General features: G+C 36.0%; 1 protein-coding gene across 9 annotated transcripts in view; it reads left to right on the top strand.

The window, feature by feature from the left end:
• The window catches only part of SLIT2 (slit guidance ligand 2), a 245,505-nt gene extending 235,344 nt beyond the window's left edge, over positions 1 to 10,161 (top strand). For 5 of the 9 annotated variants that reach the window (XM_015285716.4, XM_025149451.3, XM_025149453.3 and 2 more), the window contains 3 exons: positions 2,549 to 2,837; positions 7,022 to 7,233; positions 8,321 to 10,161. In XM_015285716.4, the coding sequence (XP_015141202.3) occupies positions 2,549 to 2,837; positions 7,022 to 7,233; positions 8,321 to 8,562 (743 nt within the window). In that variant the 3' untranslated portion in view covers positions 8,563 to 10,161. Of the gene's footprint in view, positions 1 to 2,548; positions 2,838 to 7,021; positions 7,234 to 7,585; positions 7,675 to 8,320 lie in introns of all 9 variants that reach the window. The other 4 variants (XM_040698653.2, XM_025149455.3, XM_025149454.3 and 1 more) reach the window with 3 other exon arrangements.
• The last annotated feature ends 3,975 nt before the right edge of the window (positions 10,162 to 14,136 follow it).

Below are 14,136 nucleotides of genomic sequence, written 5' to 3'. Positions count from 1 at the left end.
GTTCACATAAGACACTGTGTGCTTCCTACTTGTATTGTCAACATCCATTTGTTGTTTAATGACTGCTAAGAATATTGAGATGAGCGCAGAAAGATTACCCTGTCTGCTGTGGGCATCTGCTGATGAAACGATTCTGTACTTCCCAAGTACAGACATTCATTTTGTACAGTGTTAACACTCACTTATGATTTATGACATACAGTTCTCTGCCTTGCTTGTTCACCTTACAGATGTGTCTTCGTTAGAAGACATATTAATCTGTGTAATCATCACGAATTATCAGAAGAAACAGTTTTCAGAAATGACTTTCCTCCAGTGGTCTGATTCCTAAGAGCAAGAGTCTCTTTCAACATACAACATATGCTTTAGAGATATCCTGTGTTGCCTCTATTTCCGTTCTTCACATTCAGGCTCCAAGCAGAAAATCCTTCCAGCTGTCATAGAAAATGTTAATCCAAAACAGAATGAAAGCCGCTATTAGGAGCACACTGTTATTATTATTATAGAGCAAAAAACAGTAGACATATATACTAATCTGTTAAACTTTTATGTTCTCTATCTATATTTGTATATTTATTATCTTCAAAACTTTTGGAGGCATTTAAAATCCACTTTCTTCATTATTTTACTTATCTTTTTAGATTCATTCATTTTTTTTACTCTATCTAGAATTTTTGAGGAATTTGATCACACATATCCTTCAGTTACGAACTCAAATTCTCAGTAGAATTTTATGCAGTATTCTTATCTTTGCCAAAGTCTTAGTTTGACACCTATATCATCATGAAACTTACACTTACTCTTATCACCTTTCTGTTAAAATGGCATTTCTGGTAAGCATCACCTCAGCTGGCATGATGAATGAAATCCAGACTTGACAGCAAGCCCTTTTAGGGTTTTACCTCTCTTTATTCTTTTTCTTTTTTTGACAAAGTTATTTGTGGGTGACAATTATTTTGGTTGGTTGGGAAGGCATAATTTGATTTAATTTTTACAGAAATAAGTTAATTTATGCAACTTTTAAAACATTTTTTCAACTGTATGTCTTTTTTGAGGTCAGACTACGCACATTAGATATTTTCAGTCTTTCTGTAACGATTCCCAGTATACCATATTGAAAGCCCATGGCTTTTGGTAAGAAGTCCAGAGGGACAAACTTTCTTCTCAGAAAGTCTTTAATGGAATCATAGCCTTCAATGATACTTCACATTTTTCTTTCAGAAATTAGAGCACATTTTGCCAGTTGTGTGTGGCACCTTTCAGAGAAGTCCCTATTTCTGACGCAGACACAGCATCAGCAGCTTTTCATTTGCAGGCGCCCTGGTCTAACAGCATTTTAATGAGATGGTCATTTAAACAGCATTATTGTATTGCTGTTATCTAATAGAGCTCTTAGCATCTGCCACCTTCAGCAGTAAATTTTGTAATTTACCTGTAGCAGGTTCTGTGACGCAAAACTTCAAGGAGGAGGAAGGAGGAGAACAATGCCAAAGCTATAACCTTTAAGAAAATTCAGCTGAAATACGTCGGCACCATTTCTGTGGCAGATCTTAAACAACTGATAAAAGAACCTTTGTCTAAAACTTGTCAGAGGCATATTTTTAAAGAAAATGAGCAGCATTTACACACCGTTTGGCCTTCTAACACTTTTGGAAATGTGGCTAATAGTTTTGAGGAAATGGAAATTAATGATTGTTTGCAGTTTGAGTCCTTTAATGTAATAGTTTCCAGCCTATGTTACTTAGCTGGTGAGATCAGAGAAGATTATGCTCTTAAGCAGTCTAGATACAATATTATTAATTTATAAAGTCACTGAAAAGTACCCCAATGAAATTACAATAACTTCTAAATGAAAGGCAAGACTACTTCATTCAGTTGTATGGTTCCACTTTATTCTTAGCTATTCATTCTGACTAGCAACATAAAAGCATTAGATCTATCAGATTACATGGTTAAGGAGAAAGGATGCAGAACATAAGCTCTTTAGTTGTAATGTCAGTAAGTACTGGTGTTAATACTGTTAATTTTGCCCATGAATACGCCTGTGCAGCTAATGAACTTAATTTTTTTTTAGATAAACAAATTGCTTTTTTAATGCTCAACACACTGTATTCCAAATCCAAGTCAATGACCTGGTGTTTCTGAATTCTTCAGGATCTGAACATCTTGATACATGATTTTTTGTAAGATGCAAAATCTTTTGTTTTTTAAAGATTCAGATAGAGTATACCATCCTAGACTTAATTGCTTTGGGTCAAAAAGTCATGTATCTGACTTTTCACCAATTGCAAGCTTCCTGTGTGAACTCCTACGTCCATCACTTCAGATGATGCTAAAGACATCTTGTTTTGGAGTTGGTTTGCTTGCATACTTGACAACCAGGACAATTTTGAAGTACTGGCTCATTACTCATCCTTGTAGGCTGAATATCGAAGAATAATTACATAGGGAGAAGCACACTTTTAAAAACGTCTTTAAAAACAGGGAATATGGTATAGAAAACTGTACCAAAAATTACATTGATTATTTGCTGTTATTAACTTCCTAGGCATGCCTGTGAAAAATAACATTGCAGCTCTACGTCAGTCTCCAGGACAGAATGGCACAAGCTTCCATGGCTGCATCCGTAATCTGTATATCAACAGCGAACTCCAGGACTTCAGAAATGTGCCACTGCAAGTGGGAATTCTGCCAGGTTGCGAGCCTTGTCACAAGAAAGTTTGTGTGCATGGAACATGCCATGCTACCAGCCAGTCAAGCTTTTCCTGTGAGTGTGAAGGAGGATGGACTGGACCCCTCTGTGATCAACAAACTAATGACCCGTGTCTCGGAAATAAGTATGTCCTTCCTCAAAACAGAGCAGTAGTGTAATATGCATATAATTTTCCTCTTAAGGTTTTGTTTTTTTGTTTGTTTGTTTTGTGTCATACAATTTTAGAGTTCAGCAAGAAACAAAATATGCTGGACATGTAAAAGTGAAAACAGCATCCAAGTTGAGTTAAAATTAATAAAAAAAATGTAAGGGAGCAGATAAATACATCACACAGAAGTTCTGCCTAAAGCCTTAATGTAGGATATGATTGGAATCTGTGCTCTTAATACACTTCTGGCTAGTTCTGTAATGAATTACATGGATGCAAGTGCAGCTATTGGTATGTAATTTGATACAAAATTCACTTGGAGGAACTTACCAAATGGAAAAAGGCTACTTTTTATCAGCAAGTACAATTCTTATTATTAGTGTGTTTAATTAATTATTATTATTTAATGTTTTTTTAAACTTATCCACTCTGATAGCTTTATATTTCTACAAGAACCCCACATTTTGGCTAAAAAGGAGATTTCTACCTTTATGGTAAACTTCTGTTTAAGTAGATGTGTATTAATTCTTCTTGCAGACTTAACTAGAACATTTTCAGTTGGATGTTTTAAGTATGTTTACACAGCTGGTCTTGTGTGTATATATATATGTGTGTCTATATAAAGATAGATATAGATACATAAATATACATATATGAAGTATTTATATGTACGTTCGTCTTATAAATAGAGACATGTTCAATTTCTTGGTTCATGATCTCCCAGCACAAAAAGAGCAGAAGCTTCAGAAGTTCAGAGTCCTTCGGGATGTATTGGTCATGTGCAATAAGATGCCACTCTGTCTACCCTTACTACTGTCCTTACTGCAGGGTTTTTTTTTAAACGGCCTTCCTGGATTTTTTTCAGTGCTCTGATCTACATAATTTTTGACTTTTGAGGACCAGTGCCGTAGCTTTTCCTGGAGATATTCTAATAAGATGATTTTTGACTCCCATATCAAGTGATGTTTAACTGATCTTTTGACACAGAGTGCATTCAGAGTCTCATCTTTTAAAGATTATACACTAATGAGGGTGTTTTGTTTACACTGGTTGTAGATTGTTTCAGTGCTATCAATGTTTGAACTCTTCCCAGAGTCATAGCAGTGAAATTTCAAGAGATATCATTGCAGCACTAAGTTGTTTATGTGTCTTTTTTTCTTATGCTGCCCTCTTTCACAGTATCTTAATAGAAAGAAAGGAAGTCACATCAGGTTAAAAAATATAAATGCTGAGTCTGAGTCTCTTACATCTATTTTACACTTCAGTAGCCAAAACCAATATGGAACTGTACCATCAAGTTCTGTAATAAGAGAATTCTAAGAATTTCTTTAATGTATCTTTGAAATGTTAGATTCAGTATGGATTTTTGCTACTGTACACATACCCAATCTGAATGTTTTTTGTAGTGAATTACAAAACTTGGCAAGTATCAGATACATACAATTTGGAATTCCTTTCAAGGATGAAATTGAGAACAATAGTAGTATTTTGCTAGTTCTTGCAAATACTGTTTTTGATTCAGTTGTATGCAGTGAGCTTTTAAGAGAGAAAGCCAAACCAAAAACTATTCATTTGGAATGACGGAGGTTTTCATTGTTCTTTTGTTCCTGGGGAATTTTTCTATTTCCTGATGCATCTCTAAATCCTGTCTAATGAAAAGATGCCTTTTTTTTTCACCTAGTGCAATATAATGTTCCACTTTATCTGTAAACAGAATTGCCACTGTGATCTGTTTTGGAAATGCAGAGAATCTCCTAGAGATCTTGCACACCATGAAAAAGCTTAAGGCTTTGATTTATTTTGTGTAAACCCAGGTGTTTGAGTTAGGAACATACTGACCAATGATTGCTCTCAAGTCAGTAAAGGAAGAAACATTTCTTGGGAGTAAATTAGACTTCATGTGGCTTAATAACCTTATGGACAAGCTTGTTTCTCTTCATGAGTGTGTAGGGAGCTTATGGCAATTATAAATCTAACGAATGCCTGACATAGGTACTAAAATTAGATAAGCTGAAACTGTGCCTGAGAGTTTGCACTTAGCTTGATGTTCCTTTCAGTGTAGTCTGAAGATGAAATTTAGGGCTTCAAAGAACAGGTGGAAGGAAAAGTGAGAGAATTGGCATTAGCTAAGATTTAATCATCTTTAAGTCGAGTAAAACTACCAAAAATCCAGACAAAGATTGGTTTGATATCTAAAACAGCCTGTATAGAATATGACACAATGTCAGTGTTGCCTGAGTAGCTTCAAAGATCAGATGTCCACAGTGTGGTTGTTTTGTGAGTGGTGAACAGATATAACGCTAAACACAAGGTAGACTAAATGAAAACTAGCTGCTTTGTGACACTGTCTAAGCCTCCAATTTTCAGTTGCTTAATCTAACAGTCTTGGAATATCAGACCACAGGAACAATTTTAAATTCTTAAGGGAATATAATTCCATCGGAAGTGCAGACTCTTGCATAATGGGGAACTTGGAGATGCTTGAGCTACTAGTTAAGTTTAACATTTGCAGCGTTTAATCTCTAATTGGATAACTGGATGGAGGCTGTGTGTTGTGCCTTCCATTTGAATCTCCTCTGATGGGGATATCTTGCTATACTCTTTGTCCTTGTAGTTACATCATGCTAAAACACTTGCACCGAATTAAGCATACAGATAGATAATTGTAAATTGATGAGTGGAACTTGGTGATGTTTACAAGCTGAAACAGGCTTTTAATAGTTAATTCAGGATTGTTGAACTTAAAATGTGTTGTGCACTCTTTGCAGTTTTACCAAATTTCGTATGGTATTGAAGGAGTCAAGTACAAAGCAAAAAGTTACTAGAAATACAGACTGTGTTACATGCAAAATTTATAAATGAGATGTTCTTAACAGCGTTCTTTTTTTACTACGAAATGACATCTTTTTCTTCCAAACTGAAACAAAGTATTTTGGTTTTGATCCAATGCAATTTCTTTTTCATCTGAAGCTTCTCATTTATTTACATATTTATTTAGGTGGTTGCCACAAACAGCTAAGGAGGCTGAGAGCTCAGAGATCTTACAGTAGGGAGAGGAGTAATATCAGGGTGAAAGTGACATTGAGTGTCAGGGTTGCATTCCTCCCTACAGAGGAATCTTTACTGTCTCCCTAGGACACAATGTATAGATAGAAAACTTGTGTACCAAGACAGTAGTAAAAGGAAGTACTATTTCTAGGAGGAAAGGTATTGACCCTGTGCCACCGAATCAGAAAAGGGAAGTGATTTTATTGCAAGTCATTGGTAGTCATTGGTGATGTTTTCATCAGCAGATGAATTCCCCTAATCGTCTGATTACACATAGGAACAGATATTTAAACATCCTCCTTTTGGGAGACACCACCTCCCTCTCAGAAAACTAAGACAAGCTACGCATTCTGTATATCACAACTTAGCAGATGCAGCTCAACTCAGAGCCTTTTTGTCTAACGACAAGATTTGAGCCTGCCACAAACATTTACAACAGACCAACAGAGAGAGTAGCTGATTAAAAACACTGAGGTAAGACCTGATAATCTGCAACCTGATCTAGCATGACTTTCTTCATGAGTACGACATACATTATGTGGCCACGCTACTGGCAGTTTTCAATGCGAACAAATGCATTTGAAGGGGGGCGTATTCAGCTTTGAAACTTCCATTGCTTCAATCAGAAAAGTTTTAGCTAGGAAGTGTCTGACCTGTCTTTGTGCTGGGAGCCCATACTTCATAAGTGACAGTATGATTTTTTTTTAAATGATACAAGAACCAAAATTTCAGGTGAGTATCCTTTTTCTCTACCTAATTGTAATGGTTTACACTTGGACTCAATCTTGCTGTGCTCTTGAAAGCATGCTAAAAATTTAGATAGACAGAAAGCGTTGGCGTGAGTAACTGTGGCCTATAAAAGTATTCCATAACACATCTACAGTGGTTGCTTTCTGGCGAGACAGAGTTCTGTAGTGCAACTTGTTTTGTATAAAACTGCATACCAATTATAAAACCTTATAAACCACTTCACTGCATCTCACTGAAAAAGTCTATTAGAAACAAAAGCAATTTCTTCTGAGTACAGTCCAAAGTACTTGTAGTTAATGTTGCTTAGCCTGAACTTTGATGAATAATTTATTTTTATTCTCTTGGGCTTGTTTCCCCTGTAGATGTGTGCATGGTACCTGCTTGCCGATCAATGCATTTTCATACAGTTGTAAATGCCTGCAGGGACATGGGGGAGTCCTCTGTGATGAAGAGGAAATGCTGTTTAACCCCTGCCAATCCATCAGGTGTAAACATGGCAAATGCAGGCTTTCAGGACTTGGGAAACCATATTGCGAATGCAGCAGCGGATACACGGGGGACAGCTGTGATAAAGGTAAAAAATAAAATTCAAAAATCATGTTATTGTTTTGGTCTTGGAAAAGAGGTTTGTTTTATTAAAGCATGAACAGCCAACGACATTACCAACTTTTTTTTCTCCACAACACACACATTTGTTGCTTTCTTTTTTTTGACCATCAGAATTTATCTCAGTGAGAGAAGAATCAAACTTTTCCCATGACTTTATTTACATTTTGGATATTTTTTCACCAAATGTTTTGCTGTGAAAACTTTTTTTCTTTTTTTTGCTTTTATTCAAAAACACATTTTTACTATATTTAACTACTACCTTTTACCTGCTGTATCTTTCTGTATTTATTGTTTCTCTGCCTTCTGCAACTGAGAAGCCAAATCCAATGATTCTGCTCCTAGTTTTATCACAAACTCTACTTTTGACCTCTCAGCTTCAACTGATTTATCACAGCGAATTATGCAGGTGAGATGGATGAAAACAGGATGACTTTTTCCCCTACCTTTTTCCTTCGTCTATCAAAGTTTTCCCTCTCCCTCTCTTTCCCTTACCCCAGATGGCATTTATTTTGTATTGTACGTAAATGTGAATAGAAGAATATGGTTGTAGAACTTTTAACAGATGTCTGATTTTTTGCTGGTTTTATACCTCAGTAATTTATGAAGTTAGTGGAATGTAACTTGTATTAAATAACAGATTGAATAATATTAAACTCCAGGTCTAATAAATTAAATTGCATGCTCTCTGAAACATTCTCCTATGATAAACAGAACCAGCTGCTAGCAATGTAAGAACAGAAGATGTGTATTTTTATAAAAAAGGAAAAGATTTAAGCTTCCAATTTTCTTGTCATTGTAATAGCTTTGTATTTATGGTTTACATATACATAATATAAACTTTACTGAACATAAGAGGTGTAGGAAATAAAACTCAGCATTAATCAAATTATGTTTGATAGAACAACTAGTTTCCATTATGTGCCTGAGCAAAAGTAAAATGCTGTTTTCAACTGCAATTAGAAATAGAGCATCTTCTTCAGCAATGTCAAACATTCTTTGACCTGTATCTCAGATGTGTATCTCTTATTTTAAATGTTTTTTTTTTTCCACAGAAATCTCTTGTCGAGGGGAACGAATCCGAGATTACTACCAAAAGCAGCAAGGGTATGCTGCGTGCCAGACGACCAAGAAGGTATCGAGACTAGAATGTAAAGGAGGATGTTCAACCGGGCAGTGCTGTGGACCACTAAGGAGCAAGAGACGGAAATACTCTTTTGAATGCACTGATGGGTCGTCATTTGTGGACGAGATTGAAAAAGTGGTGAAGTGTGGCTGTACAAATTGTCCCTCCTAAGTGTTCCTGTCACACTTGTCTTTTGAAAATGTTGTATACTTATTGACCGTGTCGGACTAATTAATGCTTCATAGTGGAAATATTTGAAATATATTGTAAAATACAGAACAGACTTATTTTTATTATGAGAATAAAGACTTTTTCTTCATTTGAAAAAAGATTCAAGTGCTTGAACTGAGACTTCTCATAATCAAGAGGAGCTTTGAAGAAAAAAAAAGACCTGGTAACATTGCAACAGTGATGGGAAACTTAACTACTTTTAACACGGATTCTTCTTTATAACATGCTGAAGATACACTGACACTATACATACTCGACTTTCAACTTAACAGCTCAGAGATGAAATGTTGATCAGAACATGTGTCTTGTTTTTTCATTTTCGTATCAGTATATTTTATTGTCTTGACAGACCATACCAATCACTTACCTATGGATGAGGATGCATACAGAGATAATTATTGTATGAAGTACATTTTATCTTTCAGAATTATTAAGCATCTTGAGAAGATGAGGTCCCATTTAGTGGATGGGAAATGGGAGATATGAGAATATACTATAATCCTGAAATCTCCTGATGATGTACACTTTTATGTCAGCATGTTAACAAAAGAAGCATACAAAAAGTGTTTATCTGCCCTTTTCCAGTATTAATTTTTTGTAATATAAATGTTTGGGGGATGATGAAAATAGATTATTGATGGATAAATTAGTAATAATATGGATTTCTGTTTCTATGAGTTCTAAAAACAACTCTATACAGTATTCGGTTTCATTGAGAAATATTTATTGTATCGAAGTACATTGTACTTAACCCTCCTAGGTCATCCCTTTTACTGTTTTTCAATGCTTTAATATATATTAATTTATATTTGTCCCAGTATTTTTGTATTTTTTTTTAAAGAAAAAGACTTAAAAATCAGGATTTTTTGCAATAGAACTAACGTAGCATGTCGTCTTGGGGTAAATGTTTTTGGTCTGTTCCTCCCCATCCCTTTCTCCTTTTCTTTTCCTTAGAATCTGACCACTTGGTGTCGCTGAATCTGAAAGTGATGACAATCTGCAGTTTTCACGTACAGCAGATATTCAGGACACCTTCCAGGAACCTATACTGTGTGACAGAAAATGTCTTTTACACTAGGTGGCAATTGTAGAGAAATTAATTTTCCCTATATACAGTACTTACAGAAAATGAGATGGCATGTAGAAAATGGCATTAGAAGGTAGATCTTTATAAATTAATATTCCCATGGAGCCCTTTACCTTTTTTTTTATAAAGAAAAAAAGAAAAAAAGGCTGTGCTATCAAGAACTGTGACTTTCCCCAAATAATAAAGCTACTTTACTGCCCTAATGTTCCCTACGTTAACATGTTGCTGCTAAATTATAATGTAGAATTGGTAATCATTAATAGTGGGTTGTGTTCTTCTTTCAGTAAAACCCAGGGTACCCTGTAAAAATGCAGATGTTTTTCAATTTTATTTTATTATTTTTTTTACAAAAAAAAGTTAGGTGTACATGTGTAATGCAGTGTGCTTTGTCTTATTTGGACTGATATCAGTAATGCTACTGATGTTTGTAAATTAAACAGATATTTACTTCACTAACTGCTTTTATTTGTATTCTTCTGAAAAGTTCAAATTGTCTAACAGCCTTTAATTAAACACTTGTAGTTGCAAACAGTATTTGGTATAAAGAAAAAAAAAAAAGAGAATTAAACCCAACTCTATTTCTAGTGTATTCATTGCTGCAAGTCTGACGGAGTTACATTGGAATTACTGCACCTACAGGCAGGGACATCTAAAACCGTCAGTTCCTTACGAACACAGCAGAACTCATAGCAGAAATAACTAAAGACGTCTAAATAAGTGAAATGCACTGGGTGTAAAGGCAAATTAAGTCCATCCTGGTATTTTAATGATTATAAAATTGGCAACTTGACAGTGTTAATTAACTTGATTCTTCAGAAAGCTTTATTTTCACTAATGTTGAAATAAGCATTTTAAATGCCAGCAATTAGATGGATTGGATAGGATACTTTAAAAGGTTTCACTTTTGTAATACAATTTTTGCATACACTGCTGTATTTTTCTCAGTCTACCTTAGAAACTGTCTAAATACCAAATGCAACTGCCTTTGACATGAAGCCTTCTTTTTTGTTCCTGTGACTTCTAGTTAGTCTTTCTTAAGTATTAGAAGCTTTCAGGACAAAGTCTTTTTGCAAAGTACTATTTATATAGCAATCTTGGAGAAACAGTATTGCTGTTCTATGTACAACCAAAATTCTTGTACCAAGTATCTGGAGCTTGACTGCTTTCTGTCTTACTGACAGAGGAAGAGGAGCAATGTTATTTAAGCAGTGCTAGCAGATACAGTGATCCTGAGGGCATCAAGGCTGGGATTTTTGGGAAGATTGTAAGCAGAAGCAAAAACTAACAAACAAAACCCCTAAGATTTAATTGCAAATCAAACAAAAAATTTTGGCACCTACAAGTACTTCTCGGGAAGATATAAGGCACCCACATCCAACTATGGCTTAGAAATTGGAGCATCCCAGTGTTTTCACCACTGAAAATCCTCAAGCATCTACAAGCTGTGCCACTGTTTATGGCGTAGCACAACTTTGTCATTTCTCAATGGAATGGGTCATCCTGACGCATTTATCATCCCTCAGTTGGATTTCCTCTAATATGGCTGTAATAGTAGACTGTCATGTACAGATATGCCTTGAGGATGAGCTGGGGATCTGAAGGAATTGTAGCTTTAGGCAAAGCTAGCACAGTAGAGGATTTAGTTCAGCGCAGAATACTCCAGATATATAACTAAATGAGGTGGCAATGATGCAGCTTTTAACACCATGTTCAGGGGTTGCGTTTCCCTCCTGAAATCTGTGGCCTGCTATAGGAATCACTCACATACATTAAGCTTTTAATGTATTGAAGAAAATGCATGAACAGCATTGGGTCTGAAAGATAAGGCTCAGTACAGTTCCTTACTTTGTAAGTTTCATTTTTCTTGATTTCTAATGAAAAAGAATTTGTGTTAACTGAGATTCCATCGTTTTTCTGCCAGTATTCTTAAAAGCAATTAAAAGCAAAAGCACAAGAATACTCCTTAATTTGTACTGGCTTGTGCATAGCTCCTACTGTCATCTCAGATGATAAAAATGTGAAAGAGCATGGAAAAAAGACTATTCTTCTAAAATGAAAGAGTAAAAAAAGGCATTGCTTTTTTGTTAATGATGTTGAAAGTCAAATCCAAACATGAACAGCTTCTTATTACCACATGGGAGTACCACAAAGCTTAATATTACAAGAATCATTATAGAGTGATGGTACCATGTGTAGCTGCTACAATCAATGTGGTATTCATATGACGCTATGAAAACATTTGCCTGGGAAGACCAGAGTGCAGAAGTTTTGTAGACGGCAACAAACCTGGCAGTCCTGATGATCCATCGTGTTAGTTTTGATAAAATTAATGATGATTAAGAGATGAAGGGAGAGGAGCGGTGCTTTTTGGAAAGGAGTCTGCTGTTGAGAAGAAAAAGCCTAGAAGTTTTGGGAAAGCAACAACAATGCTAGAGGCTGTTTGCTTTGAAGCTTTGGATTTGGGGGGTTTTATCAGTTACTGCTTGAAACATATGTACTTAAAAGAAACCTCTTTACAGTTCCCAAAAGCACGCACTTGTTCTATCTTTAGTTAGATGTATTTGCAGAAAAGTTAATCTTTTTGAAACAATTCAAAGTCATCTTTTGGTTCCTTCTCCTTAGAAGCCTGTGCTATTCTCTCGGTAGCTCATTAGGCATGCAAGTGTCTGTGCTCCAGCTGTATCCCACCTTACAGTGGAGAGCCTGGCACATAATTTGAGTTCTCGTAAAGTGAAATTCCCCAGCTGAGCCATTCAGGATCCTTGGCTCTTAGAAGAAATATTTATACATTGAGCTGGTATCTCCAGTCTATTTAAGATTCCTGGAGTGGAAATCAGAAAATCACCAGTAGTTGTAACTGTGTAGGGGCTGTCAATAAAGTAAAACTGAAGTGTTTGCCTGCATGCCTTGAGAGCCTGGCTCATCCTGGAGAGCCTACTGTTTTACTGGGCTCTTTATGTATTGTGTTCCTGGGAGAGAGGAAAGTAGTCATGTTCATCCTTTCAAAAATGTCTGAGAGCAGAAGGATTTTGTGTCCTTTTGCAAATAAATGGTCTAGGCTGGAAATTATAGGCCTCTTTGGCCCTCAGCCAGGTTAAACTGTGTATGTATACCTTAACATCAACCATCATCTTGGACACCAACAGCTCCTGATGTTAAAAAAGAAAAAAAAAAAGAAAAAAAAAGTGAATAAATCTTGTTCTCAGTTTAATAAAACACAGATGGGAAAAGCAAACCAAACAGAGAGTTAACAGCTCTATTCACTGGTCTCCTGGGCTCCATGAGATTAAATCAGAGTTGGAGGGTATGTTCCTGCTGCTGCTGTTCTGGCCAGTGTCCGTAGGGGTGATGGCCAGCAAAGGAGAAGTGCTCTGTCAGTGCTGTATGTCATTTGTCAAGCTGAGAAAAAACAGTCATCTCACTGAACAGCAAGACTTCTGGCTATCCGCAGACCCGGCAAATATGCTCCAGCTCTGCAGCATGACACCCATGCTGCAGGAATTTTGCTCAGCCATGGGAACAGACTTTCAAACTGCCTCCCAGATCCACAGCTCAAACTTAAAATGTTGATCTTACTAATGCTTTCTGGTCTTTACAACCCCATCCCTTTATTTCACTCCAATTCAGAGGTAAACAACTTTAGCTCCAACCATCGAACCTCAGTACCTCCAAATACTGTGCATTACTATACTACATACAGATTGAGACTTGGTTTTTGTTCCTTTTTCAGTTATTCATTAACATTTCTTGAGGGATCAGAAGATCTGCCTTAAAGGAGGGAGACAGGTTACACATTCAGTTATAAAGATCAGGCTTTTTCCATGTTTTTTATAATCTGGAAGATATTACATTAGCTCCTGTAGAACAGTCTGACATGGACGGATTGATATAAGCCTATACGTTCTATGAAATTTTAGACCCAGAGCAGGGAAATTGTTATCTGTTTTTGTCTGTTAGAACTCCTTTTTTCTTCTTCTTTTTTAATTCCTTTTAATTCCTTTTAGGATACTTTCCATATCACAAGAGACAAGTAAAGATAGAATTAATGTGCCTGGGTTGCCTATTCTGTCATTAAACTTCCTTTAAAAGGCCCAGTAACCATTTTCCTGCATATTTTTATCCTTTCTCAATGTTTTTCACATTCTGAGCTTCAATCTGTTGTTTCTGTATGATGGCCCATTTGTCCACTTTGGTTAATTTCCAGGACAGATTTAATCCTTCTAAAGAAAGGCAAAGGATACCTCTTTTTCCCCGCAGCTGTGCCTAAAATCATTCACAGCACATCTTTAGAAGTATGTTTTCTTTCAAAGTCCTCTGAGAATAGGTTAACTTGAGCTGTTTTTACTGCAAACTTGTTTTTTTGCTTCTGATTAGCTTTATTTATTTAATCACATTTCTGTGTTTCTGCTATGGTAACAGCAATAGGA

The sequence above is a fragment of the Gallus gallus genome, chromosome 4 (genome assembly GCF_016699485.2).
Source record: "Gallus gallus isolate bGalGal1 chromosome 4, bGalGal1.mat.broiler.GRCg7b, whole genome shotgun sequence".
In the NCBI taxonomy this organism is placed as follows: domain Eukaryota; kingdom Metazoa; phylum Chordata; class Aves; order Galliformes; family Phasianidae; genus Gallus; species Gallus gallus.
Note: the sequence above shows the minus strand (reverse complement) of the source record. Positions and strands in the feature narration are given on the sequence as shown.